The 27,462-nt window shown below is 45.3% G+C and overlaps 1 protein-coding gene across 4 annotated transcripts; it reads right to left on the bottom strand.

Annotated features, from left to right (window-relative positions):
* Nucleotides 1-8,371: 8,371 nt before the first annotated feature.
* ZFYVE27 (zinc finger FYVE-type containing 27) lies at nucleotides 8,372-27,048 on the bottom strand. Of its 4 annotated transcripts, none has more exons than XM_031956212.1 (13): nucleotides 26,818-27,045; nucleotides 25,396-25,593; nucleotides 23,378-23,448; nucleotides 18,061-18,247; nucleotides 17,716-17,811; nucleotides 17,069-17,181; nucleotides 15,523-15,659; nucleotides 15,114-15,185; nucleotides 14,727-14,747; nucleotides 14,405-14,549; nucleotides 11,384-11,430; nucleotides 10,473-10,554; nucleotides 8,372-10,031 (listed from the first exon to the last, which is right to left on the bottom strand). In XM_031956212.1, the coding sequence occupies exons 2-13, from the start codon at nucleotides 25,590-25,592 to the stop codon at nucleotides 9,967-9,969; spliced, it is 1,233 nt and encodes a 410-aa protein (XP_031812072.1). In that variant the 5' UTR covers nucleotide 25,593; nucleotides 26,818-27,045; the 3' UTR covers nucleotides 8,372-9,966. The 4 variants fall into 4 exon arrangements, 3 of the variants coding, with proteins under 3 accessions (XP_031812072.1, XP_031812073.1, XP_003755240.1); XM_031956213.1 differs by having other exon boundaries at nucleotides 18,061-18,196; XM_003755192.4 differs by lacking the exon at nucleotides 14,727-14,747 and having other exon boundaries at nucleotides 26,818-27,044.
* Between the last annotated feature and the right edge of the window lie 414 nt (nucleotides 27,049-27,462).

Raw genomic sequence — 27,462 nt, 5'->3', positions numbered from 1 at the left:
AAAAGAGAGTTCTCTGAGACCACACCAACAGGTGGGGCCTAATATGGCCGCCGGCTGGCAGCACTGGGGTATAAATCACCCTTCCCAAGCAAGCAGGTGGGCCAGCCACAAGGTAAACAGCAGCATGCACAGCTTCCCCTTTGTCTCTTCTGCGGAGGGAGGAGCCCGGCCGCCCACCCCGAAGCCCTGCTGATTTCCTGAATCTGGTCCTCATCTCACCCTTGCTCTGGCCAAATATTTGTGGATGCTTTCTTGGCGAGTTGGGCCCAGGGCTATTTTTCCCGGGAGCAGACAAGCGGCCTCCGCTCTTGGTCCCAGCATAGTAGCTGGTTCTGTTAGGTGCTGGCAGCTCAGGGCAGGGCCCACCCAGCTTGCTCCTTCACCCCACCTGACACTGGTTCTAAGGAGCCCTCGGGCTGTGGCCAACATCACTGTCCCTGACTCGTGTACAGCACTCCAGTCTACAAAGGGCTTCACATCCACTCTCCCGTGTGGTCCTCACAGCCAGCCCCCAGGCAGCGGATGACTCTGCCACCCCTAGTGATTTAGCACTTTGCGGGCAGCTAGACACTAGTGAATAGAGCACCAGCTGAGAAGTGAAGATCTGAATTCAAATGCTGTCTAAGCCACTGATGGAGCTTATCAAGTCTTTTAATCTCTCTAAATGTTGGTGTTCTCATCTATAAAATCCGGATAATAATTGCAAGCTTGTTGTGGGATCAAATAACCTAGACAAACTGCTTGGCAAATCTGAAAGTGCCATAGAAATGCCATTAGCTATTAGTATTATTACAAGGTACTTGTAATAATAAGCTTGTGAAGCAGGCTCTCTTTCTTTAAGTTCTACAAGCAGGTGACAAAACTGAAGCTCCAAGCTCGGGAGATTCATCCTCAGCCACTCAGTAATAACTGACACTTAAATCTCCAAAGCACTTTACCTACATAGTCTCAGAACTTCAAAAAGTTATGAGGAGGTATTATAACCATCCTTTTATTGAAGCTGGATAAGGCTAAATGACTTGCCCACAAGCTTGTGTAGGAGGCGAGATTAGAATGCAGGACTCCCTGACTCTAACTTATACTCTATTCCCTATCCCACAGACGTAGACCCAAGTTTTGGTCTAGTGCTCTCTCCATTGTGATATGCTACATCTGTTCTTCACCTACAGGAAGGATCGTTGGGGAAATTGAGGCACAAAGAAAGTTTAAATGGTTTGTCCAAGGTCATCACTGCTAAGTGAGTGAGGTTTCCATGTCAGATCTCCTAATTCCAAGGGCAACGCTCCCTGCTCTATGCTGGGATCACCACCACTTTCTGGAAAAACAAATTCAGTCCGGGAACTATGGGATCTGAATGCTGCAGATGGAAACAGACTATTTTCCTTTTTTTTTTTTTTTTTTTTGGGGTTTGCTTTTTCTTTCTCATGACTTTTTTCTTTTGTTCTAATTCTTCTTTCCCAACATGACTAATATGGAAATATATTTAACATGATTATACATGTATAGCCTATTTTGGATTGCTTGCTGTCTTGGGGAGCGGGGAGAAGGAAGTGAGGGAGAAAAAATAGCAACTCCAAATCTTACAAAAATGAATGTTGAAAACTATCTCTGGATCTAATTGGAAAAAAAAATAAAATACTATTAAAAAATTTAATTTAGTCCCTAGGCTAATGAGTTTTTCCTAGCATTGTCTTTTTCCTGTCCTTCCCTTCCCCACCTCTTTTTTAATCCTTATGCTACTTCAGAGGCAACATGAGAGAACAGAAGTCTTCAATGACCTAGGCTCCATGGATACCTGTCATTTACTAACAGTACTAGGCCACCGGACAAGTCTCTCCTCTCTGAATCTGTTTCCTAATCTCCAGATTTGGAAATTTACCCCAGAGTACTGAGAAGCACTACAAAATGTCAGCCTTTATTATTCTCAGCCTCACATCTGTCAAGACGGGGCTCCTGACTTAGCTCCTTAAAGCATCTGTGATCAGTTCCGAGACCGGAGCACTTATGGTCAATGCCACAGTATTCTCTGAGCTCCCCGATGACAGGCCTGGTTGGACCAAGTTCCCCTTCTACAACATTCAGCAGTCCAAGGCATCAAGTGTTAACTCCCGAAGGGACCTCAGAGATCATGCACTCCAACTCCCTCCTTTCAGAAAAAAGGAATCGAGGCTTGGTGAGGAAGGGGCTTGCCCAAGTTCACACTGCCAGTCTTGGCAAACCCAGACAAACCAGATCTCCTGCCTGCCAGCCCAGTGCTCTTTCTAGCATACACCCAAACACCTGGACAACATCCTACAGACCTATTGTACAGACCGATGGCTCGGACCTACACGAGTCCCAGGAGGAGTCCAGGGTTCCCTACCAGAGGCCAGCTGGGTTCTCCGGGCTGGAGATGCAGGGCCTGAATCATCTCCCATCCCCAGCCCTGAAGGTATCCCGCCTCTTCCCTGAAAAGGGGTCACATTCTTGAACCACTTTGCCAACTGTAATCCTGACAAAAGTTCACTCCTTGGGAAAACCCTCATGGGAGTTGTGGTGGCTGGAATATGTGGCTGGGTTCTAGCTCCCCGCTCAGGGTAGCAGAATCCAGTGGGGGGAGGGAAGAGCTGAGGCTGGAAAAGTGGGGGAAGAGGCCTGAAGGAGGCTGGAATCCCACAGCCCCCAGACAGGCTGGGCGTGAATGGAATGTGCTGCGCTCAGTGTCGGCTGGAGGCCCAGCTATAACCCGTCTAACCCTTGGCTGAGGGAAGAACGCTAGCAAGGGCGAGCAGAGGGGAGGCTATCAGGGGCCACTAGGAGCTCAAATAAGACTCACACCAGGAGACTGGCCCTGGTCCCCAGGAAGCTAAGTCCAATCAGAGAGGATCCAAGCCCACTTCTATCTTTGTTCAGCATTTGCCAAGTTAGAGGAAGAAATTAGCATTATTGTTCAACCGTCTCAGAGACACTGAGACAATGCCACTGGATGGCCCAGTGGACAGAACACCAGCCCTGAAGAAAGGGGGGTCCCAGTTCAAATCCAGCCTCAGACACTTAAAACTTAGTAGCTGTGTGATTCTAGGCAAGTCACTTAACCCCAATCGCCTTGCAAATAAAACCCCCAAAAAACAATGTAATGCCTTTTCTGATTTCCATCAGCCTTAAAACAATAAAATGGATGCTCCGTCTAAGGAGTAGGGTAAATCACTTTAATGCGTCCGAGTTTCCACATTTGTAACTTGCTGGCTCACAGACCCAGAGTGAAGAAGGTGCCTTACAAATTGTAGAGCTCTTGAAGTGTGGGTTGTTATCAGAATTATGTTGTACCTATCTCATTATTAAGAACGTGTCCGATGAGTCCTTAGAATTCACTGGAGACTTTGAGATTTGAGCTGAACGCCAAGCAGAATGGAGGGCATAAGCTCCCTTAACCCGAGGTCCTGACAAATTATAATAAAAACAGCCTTGAAGGCCCCACTTTGTTTACAAAACCCTTTCTTCACAACCTAAGGAAGGTAATTAAATTATTCTTCACACCTAACAAACTGAGGAAGTGTCAGAATCTGGGCTTGAGGACAGGACACCTTAGGTTAGTATGCACGCTTATTAACTAGACAATCCTGAGCATCACCTCATCTCAGTGTCTGGTTTCCTCATTTTTAAAATAGACATGCTAATATTCACATTACCTACCCACAAGGTTACTGAGAGAAGAATTATGCAGCCTTCTTCATACCCTATGCAAATCTGAGCTACTATTTAATTTCTACTATTAATTACTCATTTCCTGCTGTTCGTTCTTCTAGGCATTAAAAAAAAAAATCTGTCCTCTATGACCTTCATAAAAACTCATCTCACACCTAGACAGCAGTCAAATAAACCCTGAACCTCTCCCTTCTCTTAGCAAAATAAACTCCTTTTCCTACAGTACATCCGTTCTATGCCATCTCTACTGTTCCTCTCTGAATCTTCTCCAGCTTCAGCTGCAGCCTCCATGATACTATTCTAAGCAGCAGATTTCTCCATATCCACTGAAGGTGATGACCAAAAGTGGACACAATCCTCTAATGTCAAGGTCCAGGTAACAAAGCCCCGGATCGCACCTTGGGAACAGGAACAGAGGAGATACTTCTGGTGATGTGAGCAAAAGAATGACCTTCGCAGCTGATCCAAACCCCTCTATCAGAAGGAAATCTCTTTCTTTAAGAGCAGCACTCAGGTTTGGGGCAGAAGACAAGATCCTCATCATCAGAGTGACAGACTGTTCCAGACTTGGAATCAGGAAAACCCAAGCTCAAATCCTGCCTGACATCGAGTAGACATGTTACCTGCTCCCTATTCTGTAAAATGAAGATAATTATAGTCCCAATCTCAGAGGATCAAATGAGATACTGTATATAAAGCCCTCTGCCAACTTTGAAGCACTATGCCAGCTGTTTATCATCACAAATTAATGCTTTAAGGTTTGTAAAGCACTTTCTTTACAGCAAGCCTCTGAAGGAAGTAATAAAAAATTTTTACACCCATCTTACAGATGAGAAAACTTAGTGACCAATCACCATAGTTTGTGCTTCAAACCCAAGCTCAGGGCTCTCCTCACACACTCTCTCTAAGCAGGGCTTCAAACGTCACTTTCTCAGAACTAAGGGTCCTAGGCTTGGGCATATGGTTAAAAAGTCATCATTTGAGACAAGGAAATCAATTCCCTCTCCCCGTCCACTTCTTCATGATTGGGACTGGATTTACAAGAATACCAACCCAACTGCTCAGAGTTCACAGAGATAAAGTGATGCGGCTGATGCAGACACCAGACAATGGCAGGCACCAAAAGTTGGGGTTCAGTCACATGAAGAACTCGCAATGGCCATTCTTTTTGGCAAAAAGAGAAGAGGTTATAGACAAAAATGAAGGGAAACAATAGACATCGGGAATGGTAAATATGAAAGAGAGTGGGAAAGCATAGAAAGCAGTTTTAATTAACTATGGAAAGGGCAAATTCCCTAGTGGAACTGGCCAACTCCCGAAAGGGAGTTATACCGAAAAAAGTCAGCTGTAAGGAAGAGAAATGGAGTCCGGGGAGATACCATATGGTATGGGAAGGGGGTAAAGGGAAACAGAGGAGACAGAGTGCCAGTGTGGACTGACCCAAAGGAGGGCAGTGAATATGGCATGGGCCATAAGTAGATTTTGTAGGGAAAATAAACTTCAAGTACATCACTGGGGTTCCTAACAGGACCTGGTAAGGTGAGGCTAACCAAGACCCCTACAGAGGGTGGGTTTGACATAACTTGGATTTCTGACTGGACCATCTCCGCAGAAGGTGGGACCACAGACTAAACTGATCTCTATCAGAGCCTTCTCCCTGCCTGCCCTAGGGATAAAATGTATTAATTCTTCAGTTTCTCTCTGCCCCCCATCCAGGACCTCATCAAAAGCACTTACCTCATAACTCTGTGAGACAAGGGAAAAATAAATAAATAAATCACATTTTACAGAGAGATTAAGTGATTTGTTTGTCCATAATCACCCATAATCATCCTGCTCAATTCAATTTCTCCTGAAGTCCACCATCAATGTTTGAGGGGCAGCTTTTACTCCTGGCCTCTTTAAAAGCCATTTGAACCTGAGTTTTTGGTTCCAGTTCCAGTGATTTTTTCATCGAATGGCCTACAGTGACACCAGACAGACACAGGCCTTAGGGCAGAGGTCCTCAAACTTTTTAAATAGGGGGCCAGTTCACTATCCCTCAGACTGCTGGAGGGCTGGACTATAGTAAAAACAAAAACTTTGTTTTATGGGCCTTTAAAGAAAGAAACTTCATAGCCCTGGGTGAGGGGGATAATCGTCCTCAGCTGCCGCAGGCCATTTTTTAAGGACCTCTGTGTTAGGGTAACCCAAAATCCAATTCAATTCAACATTTGTGTCTGCTATGGGAAAAGCTATAATGTAGACAAAATGTGGTGCTTGGTCTCATTGAATTTGCAATCTAATACTCCAAAGACTTCTACTCTTGGCCCTCTTGAAAAGCACTTTTTAGGAAAGTGGGGGAAAATCTTTGCATCAAGTTTCTCTGATAAAGGTCTCATTTCTAAGATATATGAGAAACTGAGTCAAATTTATAAAAGCTACTACCCAAAAGATAAATGGTCAAAGAATATAAACAAGCAGTTTTCAGAGGAAGAAACCTAAGCTATCAATAGTCGGATAAAAATGTTCTGAATCTTTATTTAGAGAAATGTAGATTAAACCAACTTTGAGATACTAACTCACATCCATAAGATTAAAAAAAATGAAAAATGCTGGGATTGTGGAAAAACAGGTACACAAATGCACTACTGGGGAAGCTGTGAACTGGTCCTACCATTCTGGAAAACAATTTGGAACTGTGCCCATAAAGCGATTAAATTGTGTGTATCCTTTGATCTAGTGATGTCATTAAAAGGTCTTTATCCCAAAGAGATCAAAGAGAAGAAAAGGACCCATATATTCAAAAACATTTGTAATAGCTTTTCATGGTAGCAAAGAAATGGCAACAGAGAATGCCCACCAATTGGAGAATGGCTGGACAAGTTATGAAATTTGAGTGGGATGAAATGATGAACAGCATGGTTTCAGAAAAACTTGAGAAAACTTGCATGAACCGATGCAAAGTGAAGTGAGCAAAATCAGGGAAACAACTTACAGTGTGACAATATCATAAGGACAATCAACTTTGAAAAATTCAAGAATTCTGATCAACACAAGGACCAACCACAGTTCCAAAGGACTCATGATGAAATATGCATTCTACCTCCAGACCAAGAACTAACAAACTTAAAAGGTAAAAGCATATTTTCTTTTCCTTCCCCTCCCACTGACAATTATACATATTTGTAATGGGCTTTTTCTTGTTCTCTCATTGGGTAGGAGAGGGCAAGGGAAACAATTTAGAATTGAAAATAAAATTGAATTTTTTTTAAAAAGAAAAAAAAATCACTTCAAATGATTCTTAGACATGTATACCTTAATTAATGAATGTCCTTTATTAAAAAAAAAAAAAAAAAGTAGCAGAGCTGGCTTTTGTCAAAAGGCTCAGTGACATTCCTGATAAGCTATGTGATTGGGGGGGAGGGGGGCGGGAAACAACGATCCTCCACTCTCAGGGTCTGCACCTCCAAAAATGTTTAAAGATAAACAGGTCCAGTTTTAGGCAAAATTGCAAGTTTGCCCTCAGGTTCTACAGCCCCTTCTTTCTGCATCCCTCCCTCCCCCTACATCCACCACCCATCAGCCCCCGCTCTCCATTCTTTCTGACACCCACTGCCTTTTGCTTCCCCAGCCTTAGAAAAGTCCCCAGTTTAAGACTAAGCCAAGAGAAGGCCTTCTTTGGTGCTGCCCACTTGAATTCCCTACTCCATCCAATTTCCCCTACAGTCCTCCATCAAGAGGAAAGGAATTAGGCGTTCACTCCTTTGGCATTTTCCACAATGTTCCAGGGGCAGCTTCTACTCTTGCCCTCTTTAAAGGTCACTCGGAATGATCATGAGCAAATTGTTCTAGTTGTCCCTTTATAATCAGGCCCAGCCTCAAGGCCAAAACTTCTTGCATAATGAGGTCAATCAAGGACTTCCCAACAGGGTGGGAATCAACTTCTGAGCCTCTCTAAGAGAAACATGGCAGATTTCGAGGCTCAGTGCCCTCCGATCTGCAATCTCCCGTGCTCCTGGTTTCCACAACATAATCCAGAGACCATCCATAATCATCTAAGAGAGCCCCATATTCAGTCTGCTCTCATCGCACCTTCCCCCTTTGCCCAAACTCTTGTGATAACAGAGACAGGCCAGGAGAGTTTCAGAAAGCTACCAAGAGGGTCCCACTTTCCCATCATTCTTGTCTTCCTCTCTCTGCCACAAAACTAGAATTTAGTGTTAAGACATACAAAAGGCCACCTCTCCCCAATTTTCATCAGTTCTGCTCTCCACCCCTGCTTTCCAGCATCTGTTGTTGACTACAGGGTCCCCTCAACCCCCAGTTCATTTTGCCTGGTCCTTGTTTTCACCAAAGCCAGCATTTCCCCTGTACTGACCCAGCCCCACCTCTTACTCTTAGAAGGCCACAAGTCTGGCCCAGCTCTAGACCCATTTCTTCTAGTTAGAGGGAGAAGCCTTCAAACTCTGTCTCCTGCTGATTGAAGATCATCTTCCCCAAGATGGCCACTTTCCACCTACAGCCATGGTGGTAGCAGGTCTTTAAATAAGGAGACAGCGGGAGGAACATATCAGCAAAGGTCTCAGCTCAAGCAATCATAGGACAAAATGCCACCATTTACCAAGATGGACCCAACAGAAAACAGGGCAGGGAAGGAAGAGAGAGGTTCAGTTACCCAGCCTCCACAGGAAAGGTTTACAAGAACTGAAAGGAGTAACACAAATGGCCTGATGCTTTTTATTGTCGTCTCCATGTACACAGAGATTTCTTTAGCACACTTCCAGTGTAAAGCATAGTATATTCAAGCTCACACTTTTAAGGGGAGAGATTGGAAGAAGTGGCAGAAAGGGAGGCACTAAGATCTGGTAGACCCCTGGGTATCCTAGTGCCTCCAACTGAAGGGGGGGAGAGGGAGAGAAAGGGGGCGGGGAAGGTGTGAGGACCTGAAATACTTCAGCCTCCTAAGTCCTATGTCTGAAGGAACCTCATAGTTCCAGAAAGTCTCAGGCTAAGGGTAGTCCCAGGTTCCTCTTTAATCTAGTTCCAACACCCCCTGTTCCCAAGAACCATGTAATAAATAAATAAATATTTCCAATATAGAGAGGGAAGTGCCAGTGTAGAAAGAGAACCTGACCAGACTCATAGCCTAGGAAGCGCCATTTGGTCCTCAAGAAAGTAGCTATCTGCCCAAACTAATCAAAGGGTGTGGCCAGCATCAAGCAATCCCTTAACAGAGATGTGGCCAGAAGGTTCTTGTACCTCCCAGGCCCAGAGGGTCAAAGGGATCTCCTGGCTTCACCACTACATCTCTGAGCACATCCATGACACGGGAGGGGAGCCCGGGCAACGTGAAGAAGGGATCCAGTCCACTTAAAGGGAGACTGTGTAGCAGAAGGGACGTCTACGGAGGCCTAAGAACAAATGGTAGCAAGCTAGCCAGTTCCCCAAGCTGCCTCCCCTGGCTGAGAGTCAGAACAGTAACATGGAACTTACAAGTTCCCTACCCTGTCTTACTTTCCAAGGGAGCGACTGTGGGAATGGAGCAGGGTGGGCTGAAGGCTGCAGTCATAAAAGCCTTTCTGTCCAGCTCACACAGAGCTGACGGCTGGCTTCTAACTGGTCTTGCATAGTCCTCATTCTGGACCCTCTGACAATTACAGTGCCAAAGGTCAGGGGGCAACACCTTGCACCTGCAGCCCTTGAGGAGCAGTGAAATGCCACGGACGGGGGTGGGGGGGGCCTACAGCTACTCCCCCTCCAGCTCTGCCCGAGTTCTCCTGGAAGGGCCCGGGGTCGAGTTCTCAGGTGCTTCTGTCCCTCCAGGCTGATGTGCGATGCAGGCTCCTTCTTAGCTTTGGAGGTTCCTTCACAACTGCCAGTGTCATGAAGGCCACAGGATGAAGGGGAGTCCACACTCACAAGGAAGAGCCAAGGTCTGGCTTCCCCCACTGCTGCCCACTCTGATCCCCCGCTCAGTCCCGCTTCCCTCTAGCCCGCGGTCCCAGCCAACACCTTTGGCAATCCAGGGTTTACCCCGCACAGAAACTGGAGGGCGGCCATCACTCCAGTCACCCAGAGGAACACAAAGAGAAGCTGGAAATGTCATCGGTGACCCCGGGTGGGCATCTCCCAGGTGGAGAAAGGGAGGGGAGGCACCTAGCCAATGTTCACATCAGCTCTGCCCAGCTACCTCCACACACTGGCATGAGGGGTCTGGGGAGTCTAACTAGCCTCTGGAGCAGGTTCAGGAGAGGAGGGTGAGCAGGGCAGGCTCCCAAGTGCCACCCCAGGGCTCTCTTCTCACTTGCTCAGGGTCTGGTTACATGAACCACACACAAATACAGTCTCCCTCTGTGCTTCAGGGGCTGAAAAGAAGAAAGAATTCAGTGAGAGGCGTCCCACACTCCCATGGCGGTCCTCGACCACAAGAACAGGAGACACACTCATCTCTTACAAGTTCCTGCAGATGGCCAGGAGGAGCAACCCCTCCCTATCACTAACTACAGGCCGTCCCATTGTTCCTCACTTCCTAACTAACTTGACCTTTAGAATTTCTTTTCCATGGAAACGGCAGTTCTTGAAAAATCCTAGGGATTTCATGGCCACCATGACAACAATGCTCTCTCCCAAGGAACTAGAGGCAACTTTAATAAAGCATTCACATTATTCACTGTTAGAATTTTTCTGAAAAATGTAAACAAGACCCCTATAACTGGGCTCCAAATCCCTCGTGCCTTCAACTTCGTCCCCCACTTTTCCTTTATACCATCCCCCCACTGCTCCCACCCCTGCAGTCACTCACTCACCTGTGGCTCCCATGGAGGACCTGGGGACCTTGAAGGAGCAGCACCGGGAGCAAAAGCTATTTCCACAGTTACTACAGCTGCGCTGTAAAGAGAAGAGCCGGCCAAGGTCAGCACAAGTAAGTCTCTCCCTGATGGTCCGAGCCCTGCTCCCTGGCTCCTGGACACTAGAGCTCACCCCCAAGTTCCCAACAGCTGGATCTTCTACCTTCTAGGCCCCAAGTTTCAGGCTCCCCCATCAGAGAGGTCACTGAAGGAGACCCCAAGGGACTTCAAGGCCCAGCTAAAGAGACCGGGGAGTACAATGGCTATCAGGTGACATCCTAAGCCTCCAATGCTTGGCAATCTGAGCTTTCTCTTAGGCTTTGGAAATCTGCTCATTCAGAAGCCAAAGGGGACCTCTGCCACCCCTATCTGAGTCATGGGTACCTGGAGCATGAGCTTTACAGAAAGACCAGGGAGCTGACAGGAAGGAATGGGAAGGACAATGGTATCAAGGGCTGAGAAAACTTTCTATCACTTCTCATCATCTCTCCAACTCGACTCAATTTCTAATTAAACTAAACATCAGTGCCTAATTAGCACCACACTTGACACACAATAAATTCTAGCAGACCATTTTCAAAATTCAAGGTAAAGACATTAGTTCTTTTCCCTGTTAGATCTCCGTTTCCCTTGCTTCTATGTCCGAGTATCCTTCCAGCAGCTGCCCAGGAATAGAGTATTATGATGCCATCTGAGGGTGCCCAAGACATCTGGGCACAAGTCTATGGCTGCAATCCTAAACTGACAGGGCAGAAGTGAGTTCTAGTGAAGAGAGAAGCTCAGTCAGGAAAGCAGAAGCCTGGATCAGCTGGGGAACCAAGTCCAGGATGACCCTGCAACCCACAGCCACCCCCCTAAGGAAGACTCACCCTCTTCTTCAGCACTGAGAAAGTAGCAGAGCAGCTGGTACAGTTTCCTGAGAAATAAGAGGCAAAAGGTCACCCTCTCACCTGACCCAGTCCCCTGACCCTCTACTTGCTCCTCTACATCCCCAATTTTCCCTGAATTACATTAAGAATAATTTCTCAAGCCACTCATTCTGGCTGGCAAGAGCCGGCTAAAAGCAGCACATCTGACTCTAAAGCTGAGGATACTCTCCTGAAAGCCCAAGTGAACCAAAGGAGTGGTTTAGGCTGAGCAGGAATGAGGGCCTTGAAGATGCTGTATGCCCCCCAAACCCATTTCCTCTGCCCCTTCTGTCACCAAAGCACCTGCTCACCCTGCTCATCCACTGGCCTCAGAGGGTTAATATTAACCCTCCTGCCTGCCCTGAAAGTCCCTTTCTCATCCCAGCCTAGAGAGGTCCCTTGCCTACTCATTCCTGATTTCAGGCATTTTCCTTGGAAAGTCAAAGTAAGTGGTGAACAAAAAAGAGGCGCTGACAGGCCACTGTTTCTGCCTGGGATCAGGTGTCACTTCAGAAGTACAAAGGGGGGAGATTGAGTGGGCTGCTCACATCCAAAGAAAAGAGCTGGCTCTTTGGCCTGCCAAACCCCATCACTTCCCAGGGCTGTTGTTTGCAGACCACCAGGCTTATATTAAAGGTGGCAGTGCCCCCTCCCAATCTGAAGGCCCCGTTTCTCCCTTTCACCCTGAAAATTCCCCAAAATAATTTAAATTCCCTGCAGTATAGACTGCAGGACAAGCTATTCCTATACTGTAAGTAATGAGGATGGAGGAAAGAGCCAAAAGGGAGAGAGCTCAGGGCTCCAGGGTGCAATGGAGAAGTCTGAGGGAGATAAAGAAGGGAAGCTAAGGCCTGGAGTGAGAAGCTGCTCTGGACAGAGGAGGGGAAGGCCAGCCATTCTCTGCAGAATCCAGAAGAGCCTTGGCTCCCACATGGCTACTATGGGGGGGGGGGGGGGGGCTAACCCAGCCCTTGTCCTACGGCAAGGCCCATGGATGGAAGCCAGGGCAGCCAGAAGCAGCATCTGAACTTTCAGCTCCTTTTTATGGGCCACCTTCCCCATTAGGTGAGCTCCTTGCAGGCAGAGGCTATATTTCTTTGTACTGCACAGTGCTCAGCAGATAATAACAATAGCCATCATTATAATTATAAATGCCTATGGCCCGGCTGGCTCACTAAATGCCAGTAAGCAGTTAGTTCCAGGAGCAAACCAGAGAGGAGACCCCCAAAGCTTCTAGTCTGGGCCGTGATCCACTGACAAAGGCAGAGGCGAGAGGGGACTGCCCTAAGGGCACTTCAGATTCAAGGCTCTGTAGCGTTTTTCTAGGAATGTTCTCCCCACATGGTTCTGTTCTCTGCTTGACCAAGAAGGCCTCAAGAGCAAACACTTTCATGTAGGGTCAGAGAAGCTGATGAAACTTCTACATAGTCACAGGGAGTAGAAGTTCTGGCAGCATCACAGGAGGGATCAGAGAGGAATAAAAGGTCCTTGGCTTCCTTCCAATGCCTAAAAAAAGGTTTTGCCCCTATTTGGAAAGACCCTGACTCCAACCAAATAAATATTTCCCATCTAGATTAATCAGTGTGATGATAAACAGCAGGCATTAGGAATAGAGAAAAATAGGAGGGCCCAAGCAAGACCTCCTGGCCATGAAACAATGATTGATGTTTTTAAGGTAAATATGAAGTCAGAGAGATGAGGAATTTGCCCTATCAGGACGTTCTCCCCCTCTCACCCCAAGTCCAGGCTAGAGCCCAAGGTTGGATGCTGCTCATTCTTCCCAAACAGCTCTAGCCCCCTCCAGTGGATGGCTGACCTAGAAGCTGATGAGCCCAGGGAGAAAGGAGCTCCTTGGCCAGAACTGCAACAAATCCAGCAGACCCAGGGCTATGGCCCAAGACTCTGTGCAATCCAAAGCTGCACAGGGGGAGGGGGAAGGACATGGGATGGGGTGGGGAACTTGAGGGAACATAACAGGAGAGCCTCAGAGAGGCAATGGCTGCCCTTGCAAGTCACGTGGCCCCAGAAAGACCTCTCCAAGCCCAAGGTGACACACACTAACGGGGAAGGGAGATACAAAACACCTAAGAAAAAAGGGAAAGAGGTCCTTAACCATCAGTTGCTGCAAGGAGAGGAAATCAGACTCTTCTAATCGCATAACTCAAATCAACCACCAATTCATGTAACTTCAGCTGGGGGCTATAGGTGTCAGACCTCCTCAATCAAGCTCATTCCAAATCTGCTCTGCTGTGGGTACTGTGGGTACCATGGTACCGTGGGTACCGTAGGTGCTATGCTTACCATGGGTGTGTCCTGGGTGCTGTTGGTGCCATGGATATTGGAAAAAGAAGGCTGCCTTTCTGACCTCTCAGCCAAGGCTTGTTAACAGGGATGAGCCAAAGTCTAAAGATCCTTCATGTTCCCTTTAGCTCAGCTGCTCTAGCCTTCAAGTTCCTGAGTCCTAAGCCAGGCCTCCAGTAGTCCAGCCAGTCACTCCCTGCTGCTCCATACATACCTTTTCCCCAACAAATTTAGGGCTGACCAAAATCCAAAATACATAGACCTGAAGTTGACAGTCTTTCCACAAATACATAAGCTAAGTTCTGGGATGGAAAAAGCTGTGTGCTTCACCTTGTTTCCATTTAGAACTGAAAAGGCAAATCAGGCAGGATCTTAGGTATTTCTATAAGAATTCAGGTCTTCCTAAAATACAGTTTATCTCAGAGTCAAAGTTTTCTACAATTCCTGGGACGCCTGATCTGGTATCACTTTCCTTACCTCTCTGAAAACTCACATCAATCTATAAGAACAAGTAAGGAAGAGCCCAAGTTCAGCTTCTATACCCCAATATTGATTTGCATTTGTCCCAATTCTAGATTCCCACCCAAACACTAATCTCTGGAGCTAAACACCACCCAAATTCTCAGCCTCCATTTCCCTCCTCTACCCTAAAACCTTCCCTTGCTCTCTTCAACCAAATACCAAAATTGTTGGTGGGATAACGTTTTCGGAGCTTCTCGGTGAGTCGAGACACCTTGCTTCGAATCACTTCATTCTTGCTCATAAAACCATTGTCATGTAGGGCCAGATCATATTCCACATTGCAGGGAGATCCCTCGTCATCCTCCTGTGGGAAAAGAACTTTTTAGCCCTACCCAGTTGCTGACTGGGCCCTGAGACACAGAGCTCCTGGGTAAGAACAGCAGAGATGAAGCAGGCTGCACAAAGCCAAGCAAAAGACTCAACTAGTCCAACCATCCACCCTGTCCCCAGATCCCTTCCCCATCAACACAGACATACTCACCAGTACCACCAGGTGGGTCTCCTGCCTCCCAGGGTGCAGGGGGGAGAAGGAGAGAAAAGAAGAGAAGATAGATAGCCAGGAGAAGGGAGAGACTATGGCAAGACGTGGACTACTCTAAGTCAACCATCCTGGAGTTCTGGGTGGGGCTCAGAGAGTACCCATTTTTAAAACCTACTCTCAAGTTCTGGGAAGTCTTGACTCTATTTTCCTTACCATCAGAAGCCCCAAGATCCTCCCCACCCTTTTCAAGAGGATTCCCAATGGGCTGGTAGGTTTTTGAGAATGAAAGAAGAAAACAGAAGACAGCAAGCTACCAACTCTTCACAAAATAACCATCAAAACCATTTGGGATTCCTGGGTACAAGGCTCTATCAAAAAGACACCCACCTCAATAGCATCTTTAAATTCTTCATCTGGCTCAGCCTCCTCTGCTTCCTCCACGCTGCCTGGTGTGAGGTCCTGTGAAGAAAAGCCGAGGACATCACCTATGAAGGCGTTTCATTATTAACATCAGTCATTGAGAAAGGGGAATACCTGGTCAGAAAGATGCTTGCTCCCACCAGGGAAGACATGCTAAAGAAGAAGTTTTTGAGATAGGAGACTTAGAAAGGTAGTTTCTTAGAAGAAACAGGAACCAAAACCCAATTCAGCCTTTAAAAATGCATGGAAGCTGGGGTCAAGAAAGACTAAGGATTCCAGAAGAGTCCAGGCAAGAGCAGGCACAGCCCCAAGAGACAATGACCCTCAAGAAGGTCACTGGTGAGCAGGTTCCAAGGACCCCATACTAGATGCTCACCTCGGTGGGAGTAGGGGTTGAACTGCAGTCCAGAAGAGCTCCTCTTCCCCCGCTGTCTGATTCCAGGCATTCCTCAGTACTCACTGGTAGCTTAGGGTTCATCCGCTGCTGCAGGGAAGCCCGGTATTCTGCCACTACTACTCAGGAGCAAGTGAGGCAAAGGTACCAATTCAGAATAAAAAAATATCTTTAGCGATTTCTCCATTGCCTTCCTTGAAGACAAGGGCAATTTTTGCCTTTCTTTGTATCCCAGGAACTTAGCACAGTGGATGGCACACAGTAAACACTCAATAAACATTTCCTGATTGATCAGTAGCCTAAATAGTTTTTAATTCAGCAAACCGCCACCTCTCCACAGATAATGTTTTTGCCCTTTTCCTCTCACCTCAATCTGTCTGGGAAAGAATAGCTGATGGAGAAAGACAGACCAAGAAGCACTATCTACACTTAAAATTTAGATGATCTATGATCTCTCATCAGCAAGGATGCTCCTCCATAAGAAATGTCCTCTCCCATCCACAAAAATCCTCCTCTCATCTAGATGTTGAATGTGATTCTGGGTCCCTGAAAGTTATGCCAACTGAATTCAAACTCTGGCAGATACTATGAAACTAGAAGGTTTTAAGTACAGTTCAAAAACCAGTCTAATTGCCCTCTCTTATTTGTAGAGGAGGGGGATTATAAGTCCATAACATATAGCATCAGGCTTTATGCAGATCACATAAATGCAAAACAGATCAATAATTTTAAAAAAATAATCAGTAAACATTGAGAGGTGAAAACCTTATGTGGATCAGTAATATTCTCTCAGATGATTTTGCTTAATTGTTTTCAAGGAACATACTTTAAAGGTGGGGTTTTCTGTATGCTTGCTGATGAAATGCCGTATAAATAAAATTTTTTTTAGAGTCAATCTAGGGAGGCAGCAGTTGGTGCAGTGGATAGAGCATCAGCCCTGAAGTTAGGAGGACCTAAGCTCAAATCTAGCCTCAGACACTTAACATTTCTTGGCTGTGTGATCCCGGGCAAGTCATTACCTCCAATTGCCTCAGCAAACAGCAAAAAAAAAAAAAAAAAGTCACTCTAAGTACAGAGGGGTCCAGCACACTTTTGCCACCAGGTGATGATATTTTTTGGCTCAAACAACTCATGAGACGCAAAAAAACAAGGCCCACACACATCTCTGCACCAGCATGCCATGACTCAGACATCCCCTAGACTGTCTCTTCAGGGCACGAGGCAGCGGACAAACTGCAGCAATCGCTACATCAAAAGGCTCTAATCTCGGTGGAGAGACTGTTACAAGACACGAGTCACTCCGTTGTCATCAATCTCGGCCCAGAGGCAGCGGGCCAGGACTGTGTCAGAGATGCAGCCTCCAACCTGGAGCCATGAGGAGAGGGACTTCTTTGGTGGGGTGCTGCCCCCTGGTGGGGCAAACAGGCCAAAACCCAGGTGTTCTACGGCCTTCAGGTGTCATCCAGGAGGACCCCCTCCCCCCCCCCCCCCCCCCCCCCCCCCCCAGGCCCTGGGGAGAAGTGCTCACCTCGATAGAACTCCACATTTCCCAGAAAGAGGGTGCTGTTGAGAAGGGCAAGGACCCAGCACAGGGGAAACACATACAGCACAAAGACGGAGGCCAGGAGGGCCCCATAGAACCTGGAGAGAGGAAGCCCCCTGCCCGTCAGAGCCCAGCACTGACCCCTGCGGGGCCTTCTCCACACTCCCACTGCAAGAGAGCCGCACCTCAGGCCTACCTGACAAAAGAAGCGCTCTCAGGGGCCCACCGACCTGCCCAAGCCCACCCAGAGAGAATTGGGGTCAGGAATCCAAGAGCCAGCCCCAGAGGCCACGGTCCCTAGTTTCACAGCCAGGAGGGCAAAGCCAGAAGCTCGGCTTGAAGCACCTCTGCCCATGAATACGCTGTATGGCTAGACCCAAGGAGTCCAGACATGCCAGCTCCCCTTCTCCACCTACTGAAGAAATTAATTCTCCTTCCCCAGAAAGTAATCATCAGCTTTTCTCAGGCTCAAGCTAGAGAGCCTCATCAATGTTGATCCTATCAATCAGAGAACAAAAGAACCGGGAGGGACCTGAGATCACCCAGCCCAGCGCCCCATTTTTTAGGGGCCAAGCGCCAAAGGGTTAGGACCAGCTCAAGGCTCCCTGTGAGGAGGGAGGGACGGAACTCACTGTGAGGACACTGCTGGGTTCTCCCAGTACAGCACTCGATAGACCGATTCACACCTAGAGCACAACTGATTCAGGAAGCTCTCCAACTGGATCAAGCTGCAGAGGCACAGAGAAGCAGCCATGAGAGGCCCAGACCACGTGATTTCATTAGTCAGCCCAGGAGCAAAGGTCAGTGCCCTTCTTTAAACACGAATGAAGAATGAGGAGATCACAAAGGAGGACAGGAACAAGCCACGTCAACTCGGTGAGCACTCCTGGGGTCCCAGTCTGAGCTCATGTCAGCCCAACTCCCTCTGGCCGGTTCTCCCCCAGCCCACCTTCTCCCAGCTGGTGTCTCACACTCACAAGCTCTTCACCTCTGCCACGGCCTCAGGCCGTGACAGGCGCACCTTGCGCAGATCCTCCTGCCTCACGCTGTGATACTTCCTCCTCATCAGCTCGGGCTCGGGGAGGCGGACCCGGCACACCTCCTGCAGGTAGCCTAGCAGGGCAGGCACAGAAATCAGCAGGGCACCCACTGAGTACCAGGCACCTAAACGCAAAAGAGCCGCAGGTCAGACAAGGGAACTCTCGAGTCTGCAGAGCATCCCAGGAGCTGGCAGCAATGTGGGACACCAGTCAGAGTCAAACATTCTCCCTGTGATTCCAGTATCAACTCCTGGCCTATCAACACACTCAAGGGACTATTTTCATGTCCTGATAAAAGGGGAAGAAGGCCAGCCAGTTATGAACCAAGACAATCCACTTGGACCTGTAATTCAAACTAACTATTCAAAAAAGCCAACACTTCTCCTCTGCACTTTATTACAGTACAAGTCAAAATAGGATTATTTGTGTGAACATGTCTCATCTTCTGGCTAAACTGTTAACTACTTGAGGAAGAAAAAATAAATTCTGATAAGGAGAAACAAGAAGAGTTATGGGAATGGGTGTGAACATAAGGAACTCATTAGATTTTTTTTTAAAGACATGTAAAAGATGAAAGCAAGATGAAGTAAATGCAAAAAAAAAAAAAAAATGGCATAATCTGGTGGGAATAGTATCAGGAGTGCTAAAGCTCAGAATGAGCAAAGGCTAGCAAGGAAAGTCAAAGACAACAACAACAACAAAAGGATTTTTAGCTAGACTAGGAAAAAGAAAGCAAAGGAAAATCCAAGATAGGGTAGACCTACCACCCAGGAGATGGGCAGCAATGATAATATACAGTGGTCAAAAGGAAGAACTCCTCAACTCTTATTTTGCTTCTTTTTTTTCCTCTGCCAAGAAAAACATTCCTTTGACTGCAAAGGGCAAAACAAATATGACTAATAAGAAGGTGACAGCCAAGATAAGTAGGAAAATAGTAAGTAAAATCTTTGCTGGCTTGATGAGACCGAGTGACTATGCCCAAATGAACAATGTCCTGGGGTACTGGAAAGAGGGGTGGATGTCTTTACTGAGTCACTGTCAGTGATCTTTAAAACATGAAGAATAAGAGAATGGCTGCAAGACTAGAAAAAGAAAAATAGCTGTCTTGATTTCCAAAAAAAAGGGAAGAAAACATGTGGACCTCCAAACTAAAGGTTGATAAACCAGTTAAAATTCTTTAATCTGTTATTAATGGGATGATTAAGGAACATATAGCAAAGAAAGCAGTTATAACAAAGAGCCAGCATCAAGGCAAAGGTGATCAAAGAATAAGTATGGCCAGTTTTTAAATGAAAAAACTAAAGCTTCTGGTTCAATAACCACATGGAAAAAAAAAACAGTCCAAGTAACTAATAATTAAAAGATAAGCACATTAAAACAACCGTGGTCCCACTTCATATCCATCAGATGGACAACAATAAAAGATAAAAATGGCAAGTGCCGGGAAGAGATGTGGGAAGATAGACACTAATGCACTATAGTTGGTCCAACTATTCCAGAAAGCAATTTGGCACAATGCCAAGAAATCACTAAAATGTACACATTCTCTGACCTAGTAATATGGCTACCAAGCATATACAAAGACAAAGGGATAAGACCTACCACACACAAAAATATTTATAGCAACACTTTCTGTTGTAGCTAAGAACTGGAAACAAAGTAAATACCCATTAACTGGGGAACAGCTGGATGAATTGTGGTTTATGAATGAAATGGAATATTACCATACTCTTAAAGAAATGGCAAATAAGACCAAGCCAAAAGGATTTGCATGAACTGATGCAGAGTGACTTAAAAAGAATCAGAAAAACAATTCAAATGATAATGAGAATAATTAAAAGGAAGCAACTTTGAAAACAACAAAACTCTAGGCAACAGTTACCAGTCACAATGAGGAAGCAAATCACTGTCATTTTACTGGAGAGATGAGGGACATTTTCTGACATGGCCAATTTATGAATGTCCATATCTGTGTTACAAGGAAAGGCTTTTATAGGGGAGTTTGTACATAGTGGTAACAATGCAAAATAAAAGAAAAGGAAAGAGTGGCACGTGGGGACAAAGTGGGTAAAGTTCTGGTATTGGAATCAAGAAGACCAGAGTTCAAAACTACTCTTAGAAAATTGCTAGCTGTGCTATCTTGGATGAATCACTTCATCTCTAAAATGAAAATAATAGCATCTACCTCCCAAGGTTACTGTGAAGATCAAATAAGATAATAGTCGGAAAGAACTTTGTTAACTTAGAAGAATTGTGTAAGTGCTAGTTAACAACAATAAAACATTTCTGAAATAAGAATCCCTAAAGAGGACACAAATAAAGCAATTTTGTTGCTTCTGTAAAATCCTATATATACTTCAAGCTCACAGTTTCAGACAAAATCCTCTTTTTGCTATTCTTTGTACACTGTAATGTTTTACATTTGTTGTTCAAACTAATAATAAATTTAATGATGAGTTTTCTTTACTGACAGTCCTCTTTTTGTTATTCTTTGTACACTGTAATGTTTTACATTTGTTGTTCAAACTAATAATAAATTTAATGATGAGTTTTCTTTACTGACAGTTACTAGACAAGAAAGTGGGGGAATTGTCACAAGAAAGTGACAATTTACCTGGATTATTACTGATGTTATTCTTGTGGACAAGGTAGGGAGATGATAGTAAAGTGAATTAGAAAGTGGATAAGTGACTGGACTCAAATAAGTCCTTAATTGTTCAATGTCTTTGCCTCAAGAATCTCTGCTTGGTTCTGATGTCATGTCCACCAACAACCTGTATACAATCACAGACAGTATAACTATCAACTTTACAAAACTAGGAGAAATACCTAAGACAACAGATTACAGAGTCAGGACCCAAAATGATCTTAAATAGAATACAAGATGAAATGTAATAAGTTTAAATATAAATTCTTACATAGGGGTTCAAAATCTCAACTTCACAAGGACAAGATTTAGGAGAAGTAGAATGACATGGCTGAATAATAGTTCATCTGAAAATATCTGGGACTTTTAGTGGACTGCAAAATCAGTATTCATCAGCAGAGACATCTGGCAGATTAAAAAATGCTAATGCAAGACTGGACTGCATTAGGAGGGGCACAGTGTGCTGGACTAGGTAGGTGATAGGAAGGACAATGGGAAGCTGAAGAACAGTTGGAGCAAGGTGATCATAATGATGAAGAGAATATATGAATCATTTGTAAAATCTGGAAATATTTAATTTTGAGAAAAGAGTTAATATGTGCAAAGAGCAATCAAACTGTGCATACTCTTTGATCCAGCATTATCTCTACTGGGTCTATATCCCAAAGAAATCATAAAAGAGGGGGAAAGACCTACATGGGCAAAAATGTTTTTGGCAGCCCTTTTTGTAGTGACAAGAAATTGGAAACTGAGGATGCCTATCCATTGGAGAATGGCTGAATAAGTTAAGGTATATGATCACATGGTGATGATCAACTATGATGGATGTGGCCCTTTTCAACAATGAGGCGATTCAAGGCATTTCTGATAGGCATGATTGAAAGAGCCATCCACATCCTAGAGAGAGAACTATGGAGACTGAATATGGATCAAAGCATAGTGTTTTCATCATTTTTGCTATTGTTGTTTGCTTGCTTTTTTCCTTTTTCATTATTTTTCCCTTTTGATCTGACTTTTCCCTTTTGATCTGATTTTTCTTGTGCAGCATGGAAATATGTTTAAAAGAAGTGCACATGTTTAATCTATACTGCATTACTTGCTGTCTGGGGAAGGAGGAGGTGAGGAATACGGGAGAAAAATGTAGAACACAAGGTTTTGCAAGGATGAATGCTGAAAACTATCTTTGCATATATTTTGAAATAGAAAAAACTTATTATTTTTTAGAAAAGAGCTCCAAGAGAGAGACAGAGACAGAGAGAGAGAGAGAGAGTACAAGAGCGAGAGCGCTATCTTCTAGCCCCTGAATTAAAGGTTGATTAGCACAAAGAAATGGGATCAAGCAAGTATTAGTTAGTGGGCCCTTAAAAGCAAAATAAGGAGCACCAAGTGGATGTTTCAAAGAGGCTGATTTTGACTAGATATCAGAAAAAAAAATCCTAACAATTAAAGCATTGGGAGATCATGGATTAAAGAACTCAATAGAAGTCTTCAAGCTAAGATGGATGATCATTTGTCAGTGACATTAGAAAAAGGATTCTTGTTCAACTAAGGGTCCCTTACAACTCTAAGAATGTGTGATTATGTGACCATGTCAATTATCACCTCTTTATACTCAGTATGTTATATATGCTAATACAGAAGTGTCTGCAGATTTCTCAGCAAGTATTAGTACAAAGGAAGGGAGGTCTAAATTCTAATCTTATTTAAAGTACATCATGTCCTTTTTGCAATCTGTCCTTTTTGCTTTAGACAGATAGAAGGCCTGGTCCAACCCCTATAGTTACCTGGATAAAACCAGAAGCACTGCTGGCATGTGTAAAAAGGTTCATATAATTATACTGGCCAGGCTGCCATCCATAATGCAGTCACAACTTAACTTACTCTATTCTTTTCTAATATACACTTGTTGATCTGATCACTTATATTTTCCAACAATTTCAAACCTCAACTTTTTCTTGGTACATGTGATCAGTACTACAACCTTCCACAACTGGGGATATCAACTCCCCATTCACCGATCATTTGTGATCATTCCCTCACCCTTGTTCACGTTCTTTCTAATACATAGACCAATGGCACAATAATAGCTAATAGCTATATATTTAAAGAGTGCTTTACAGTTGACAAATTACTTTAGAAACATGATCTCATTTAAGCCTCACAACAACCCTAGGGAAGTGAAAACTATCATCATACCCATTTTATAGATAAGGCAGCAGAAGGAAATAGTAGCTAAGTGACTTGCACAGAGTCACATAGTTAGTACATGTCTGAAGCAGAATTTGAACTCAGATTCTCCACTGTCTCCACATAGCTGCTATTCTAAAAGCCATTTGCCTTGATGTATCAGCTTTTTGGAAGTAAAGGAGGCCATGAGTCCATCCAGAAGAGCTGTTTGGTATAAAAGAGAGCAGGGACAGGACACTATAACTGATACAGAACCAGGGCTGGCTGCCCTTGTTCCCTGACCTGTTCTAAGCATGCTAAACACTTCCATAATATCAAAGTACGAAGAGAAATTAGCTTTCACCCACTCCCCCAATCTGCAAGTTCTCTCCCTCTCATTAATATGTGGGCCCTCCCTCAGCCCTCCAAACCAATTCTTACCCTCATTCAAAGTTAAGAAGAGGAAATTGAGACCCAAGCAGGTCAGCAGGGAACACACTGGTGTCTGCCACCTACAACACAGAAAACCTTGATCAGTAAAGATGATGCTTCGTTCCCTCCTACAGAATGTCAGAAATGAAAGCAAACTCTGTATGACACCACAAAGACAGCAAGGAGCAAAGACAGGACATGTGAGATTGAAGAGAAATGCTAAATAATGAGTGGGCTTTTCCTTTAATTAAGGAGTAGGGAGAGGAGGCAGGCCCTAATAAGTATGTCAGGAGTGGGAGGGGAGATGTCTCTGGAACAAGTCACATCCTAATCCTTGTGATTGGAAGAATGATCATCTTGGGGGACTTAGAATAGGGTGCTTCACTGGGGAAATCTGTGGGTAGATTTCAGAGGAACCATGAACTTGAATGAAAAAAAAAATTATATCTTTCTTTTCAGTAACCTCCATCTTTCACTTATTTAAAAGCATTCTTCTAAGTAAAGGGTCCACAGGCTTCACCAGCCTACCAAAGAGATCTATACCAAAAAAAAAAAAAAAAAAAAAAAAAAAAAAGGACCTCTAGACTATCACCAGGGCAGACCCTACAAAAGTATACCTGTGAAGGAACAAATTCAACCAATTTTAAAAATTACTTCAAAAAGGATAAGGGTGGACTAGACCAAATGACTTCTGAGGTCCCTTATCAGTCTTATCATTCTCCTGACGTGAGGGACCCTGAGTGATATAGGACTACCTGGGGAAGACAGAATAGTTATAAGCATCCCTTTAGAAGGAAGTTCAATTCCAGTAAAGAAAAGACTCAGAAAAGCAAAATATCTGTCTATGACAGATCTAATCAGCTGATTGTGAGCATAAGGTAATCACTGCCCAGAAGAGATAAAAAGTGGGTGAAAAGAAGCCAAGAAATAGAAGTCAAAAGTAATATAAACAAATATAAAAAGACAATTAAGAGTGTTTAGTTTTACTATGTGTACTTTCAAAAAACCATTTATTCTATCTAATTGGACTATTTCCTCATTTTCCAAATAAACTTAATTTCTCTGGTTTCATATAAATATATTTTACTTTGAAAGAAAAAAAAACCTTAAGACTCTCTGTAATGATATTTCTCTGCAAGCTGCACCTAATGTCTGACTACTGCCAACCTTAAACTAATCAAGTCCCACTGATCACTGGATAGTAGCACAAAGGTATAAGACGTAGGAAATAAGAAGGCTCTTTAGAACTACCCCTAAAACCTCAACCTCTTTATGGTGTGAAAAATACCTTATTTCTATTGAAGCCACTCTATCATTAAAGCTTCTTCCATGCTAACTTCTCCCTTTACAAACACTTTTGTGGTGACAGAACTACTACCCACAGGAAGGGATGCTCACAAAAGAAGAGCCTCTTAGGAAATCATGGCTGATTATATACGGATCTGATGTCATCACTACAGACCAAGGTTAAAACCCTTTCAACACTGAGTGCTTTTTACTAACAGAGGAACAGAGTCAAAGAACAAGCTTATCTCATACCCTGGGGCTCCAGAAATCAGATTCTTGTAGACTTTTTTTGGGGGGTGGGGGTGGGAGGGGAAGAAATGTTTACCACTCACAATACCTTTTTTTACCTGGGAAATCTTACTTGACACCAGGTACAGAATATAGGCATACAAATCAAACATTTAATGATAATAAATCATAATGTCACGACTAACCTCCACATTCAGTTATGAGACCCCATAGTTCAAACCACAGTTCAAAAAGCTGGGGTTTAGTTCAGGTATTGTCTCCCGCAATTATTTTGAGTTCTCAGAGCTAAACACAGAGCCCAGCACAGAGAGGTGCTAAATAAATGCTTGTTGACCAAGTGCTTCAGACTAAAAACAGGCTACCTAGCTTGGCTGCCCAGAACAAGGAATAAATCTTAAGCTATTGTGATACAGGCCAGGTTTCTGAAAATGGCTATTGCAACAAAGTGAAGAAGCAGGAGACCAGGTATCCCTACTCCAAGAAGACCATACCTGAGCAAATAGAGGATCCCATCGCCTGCATCCTTAAGGGGTTCGAAGTAGAGAACAAGCCTCTTGTAAAATAGGACCAAGTTGAAGAGATCAAGCCCTGGAGGCTTAGGTGGGACAGGCGGAGAATCAGGTTGGGCCTCGGGATTGGCAGTGGGGGTCCCCTCTGGCCCACACCCCTCTTGTTCTACTGCCTGCATCCTATATTAAGTTAGAATGGAAATATTACACACAAACACATTAATGAGAAAAGAAGTGGATAAGAGAAAAAAATCTCCTGGCTCCTACAGACATTCTCCTATTTACCCATAGATACTGATACTTTGACATCCTTACTCCCCAACAGGATAATCTGGTAACTTCTTGGAACTTCCCTGTCATTACTTCAAACAATAATTACTCTTTTATGAGATTCAAAAGAACCAACTCCCTCATATCCTTCCTCTAAAGGAGGTAACCCACCATTGTTCCCAACTTCAAAATCTTGGATACCTCCCCCAATACAGCACATCACTTTCCCTGAATATCCAAGACAATGGTTCTCAAAGTATGATCTAGAGAGTCCTGGGGATCTCTGAAACCCTTTTAGAGGGTCTACGAATTCAAAAATAGTTTTTATTTCCAATATGGTAAATGTCTATAAATATAACCCAGATTTAAAAAAAAAAAAAAGCTTTGGAGAGATCCTCAATCATTTTTAATAGGATAAAGATACTGAAAACAAAAGTTTGAGAACCACTGATCTAAGAGCTGAACCAGGCCAGATTTAAAAAGAATTAAAATATAAACACTTTAAAACTTCTCATCAGTCGCAAGGAGTCCTGGGAGAGGGGGTGACATTACATACAAAAGGACTCTATTCCTTCAGTGGGAAGCACATCGGACAAGAAACGTGCGCAAAACCCTAAGCGCTGGATGATCTTTGGACATTTTGATAGCGACTCGGACGGGATCCGTTTCTTTGGCAGCGCTGTGCTTTATTTCCTGCATTTGAAACTCTGAACTCCGAAGCTTCCCCAGACGGAGCGGGGTCCGCCTCGAAGGCTAAGCGCTCCAGATGTAGCGCAGCCTCCGCCTCGTGGGGAGAAATGAGCACAAGAAGTTACGCTACTTTCCCCACAGATATCGGAGCCAGGGTCCAAACCTGCGCGCCCTGAGACTCCCGACCCCGCACTGGGGGACAGACCCCTCCCGCGCTCTGGCTTTCAAGGTCTCCATCTAGTTCATTGCTACGGTCCCTCCGGCCCTGGCCCCTAACACGGGGGGAGCCCGGCGCCTGCGGCCCCCCGCCGAGCCAGCAGGGGGAGAGCAGCGCGAGCGGGGGAGGGGGCTCGGAGGGCGCCCAGAGCCGGGCCGGCCGCAGGTGAGAAGCCCAGGATGGCCGAGGAAGGGGAGCCGCTGCCCAGGTGCCCGAGCCCCACGTACCCGACCTGCGGCCGGCCGGCCGGGACGGCCTGTCTGCGACTCTCAGGATCGGGACCGGGGCCCGGACCGCAACCGGGTCCGGTGGGGGCGGCCCGGTCAGGAGAGCAGCCCCCCGCCCCAGGGGCTCAATAGCTTCCCCTCCAGCGCAGCTTCTGTCACCGCTTCTTCCGGAAATCTCACCGACATTGGCGTTTACGCGGCGTGCCCCGTGACGTCAGCGCGTCGGGCACGCCTCCTGTCAGTCTCCCAATCATAGTCCAGATTCCCCGAGGACGGAGGGAGGAGGCGTGTCCATAGAGGAGCCCGCCCCACGTCCGCCTCCGCCCAAGCTTTTTTTGCCTACTCCCCTTCCAGGGTCGCCCTCGGAAGCACTGCGCCTGTGCGGGTCTTTCTCCGAGCCCCGGTTTCTAAGCAACCTTCCCCGGGTTCAGAGTGACGTCACCAGGAAATCGACCCGCCTCCTCTCTGGGCAATTTGAGATTGGATTGAGCTGCAGCCCCCAGTGAAATTAATCCTCCTGGGGCAAGAAGGATGCAATGACGGCCTCCGAACTGAAGGCGTCTCAAAAGTCATCTAGTCCAAGATCGCCCTTCTCACTTGTTTATTGCTGTCTTTCCCATCACATGCATTTGCAGATAGATCCCT

The sequence above is a fragment of the Sarcophilus harrisii genome, chromosome 2 (assembly GCF_902635505.1).
Source record: "Sarcophilus harrisii chromosome 2, mSarHar1.11, whole genome shotgun sequence".
Taxonomy (NCBI): domain Eukaryota; kingdom Metazoa; phylum Chordata; class Mammalia; order Dasyuromorphia; family Dasyuridae; genus Sarcophilus; species Sarcophilus harrisii.
Note: the sequence above shows the minus strand (reverse complement) of the source record. Positions and strands in the feature narration are given on the sequence as shown.

Excerpts from the sequence above, each read along its gene's own strand:
- ZFYVE27 (XM_031956212.1), bottom strand. The coding sequence starts at position 25,592 with ATGCAGGCAGTAGAACAAGAGGGGTGTGGGCCAGAGGGGACCCCCACT. Across the intron at positions 14,748-15,113 it reads AATTTAAAGATGCTATTGAG|GAGACCCACCTGGTGGTACT; the intron begins GTGGGTGTCTTT and ends CCTGGGAGGCAG. Across the intron at positions 10,555-11,383 it reads TCTCAGTGCTGAAGAAGAGG|CGCAGCTGTAGTAACTGTGG; the intron begins GTGAGTCTTCCT and ends TTCTCTTTACAG.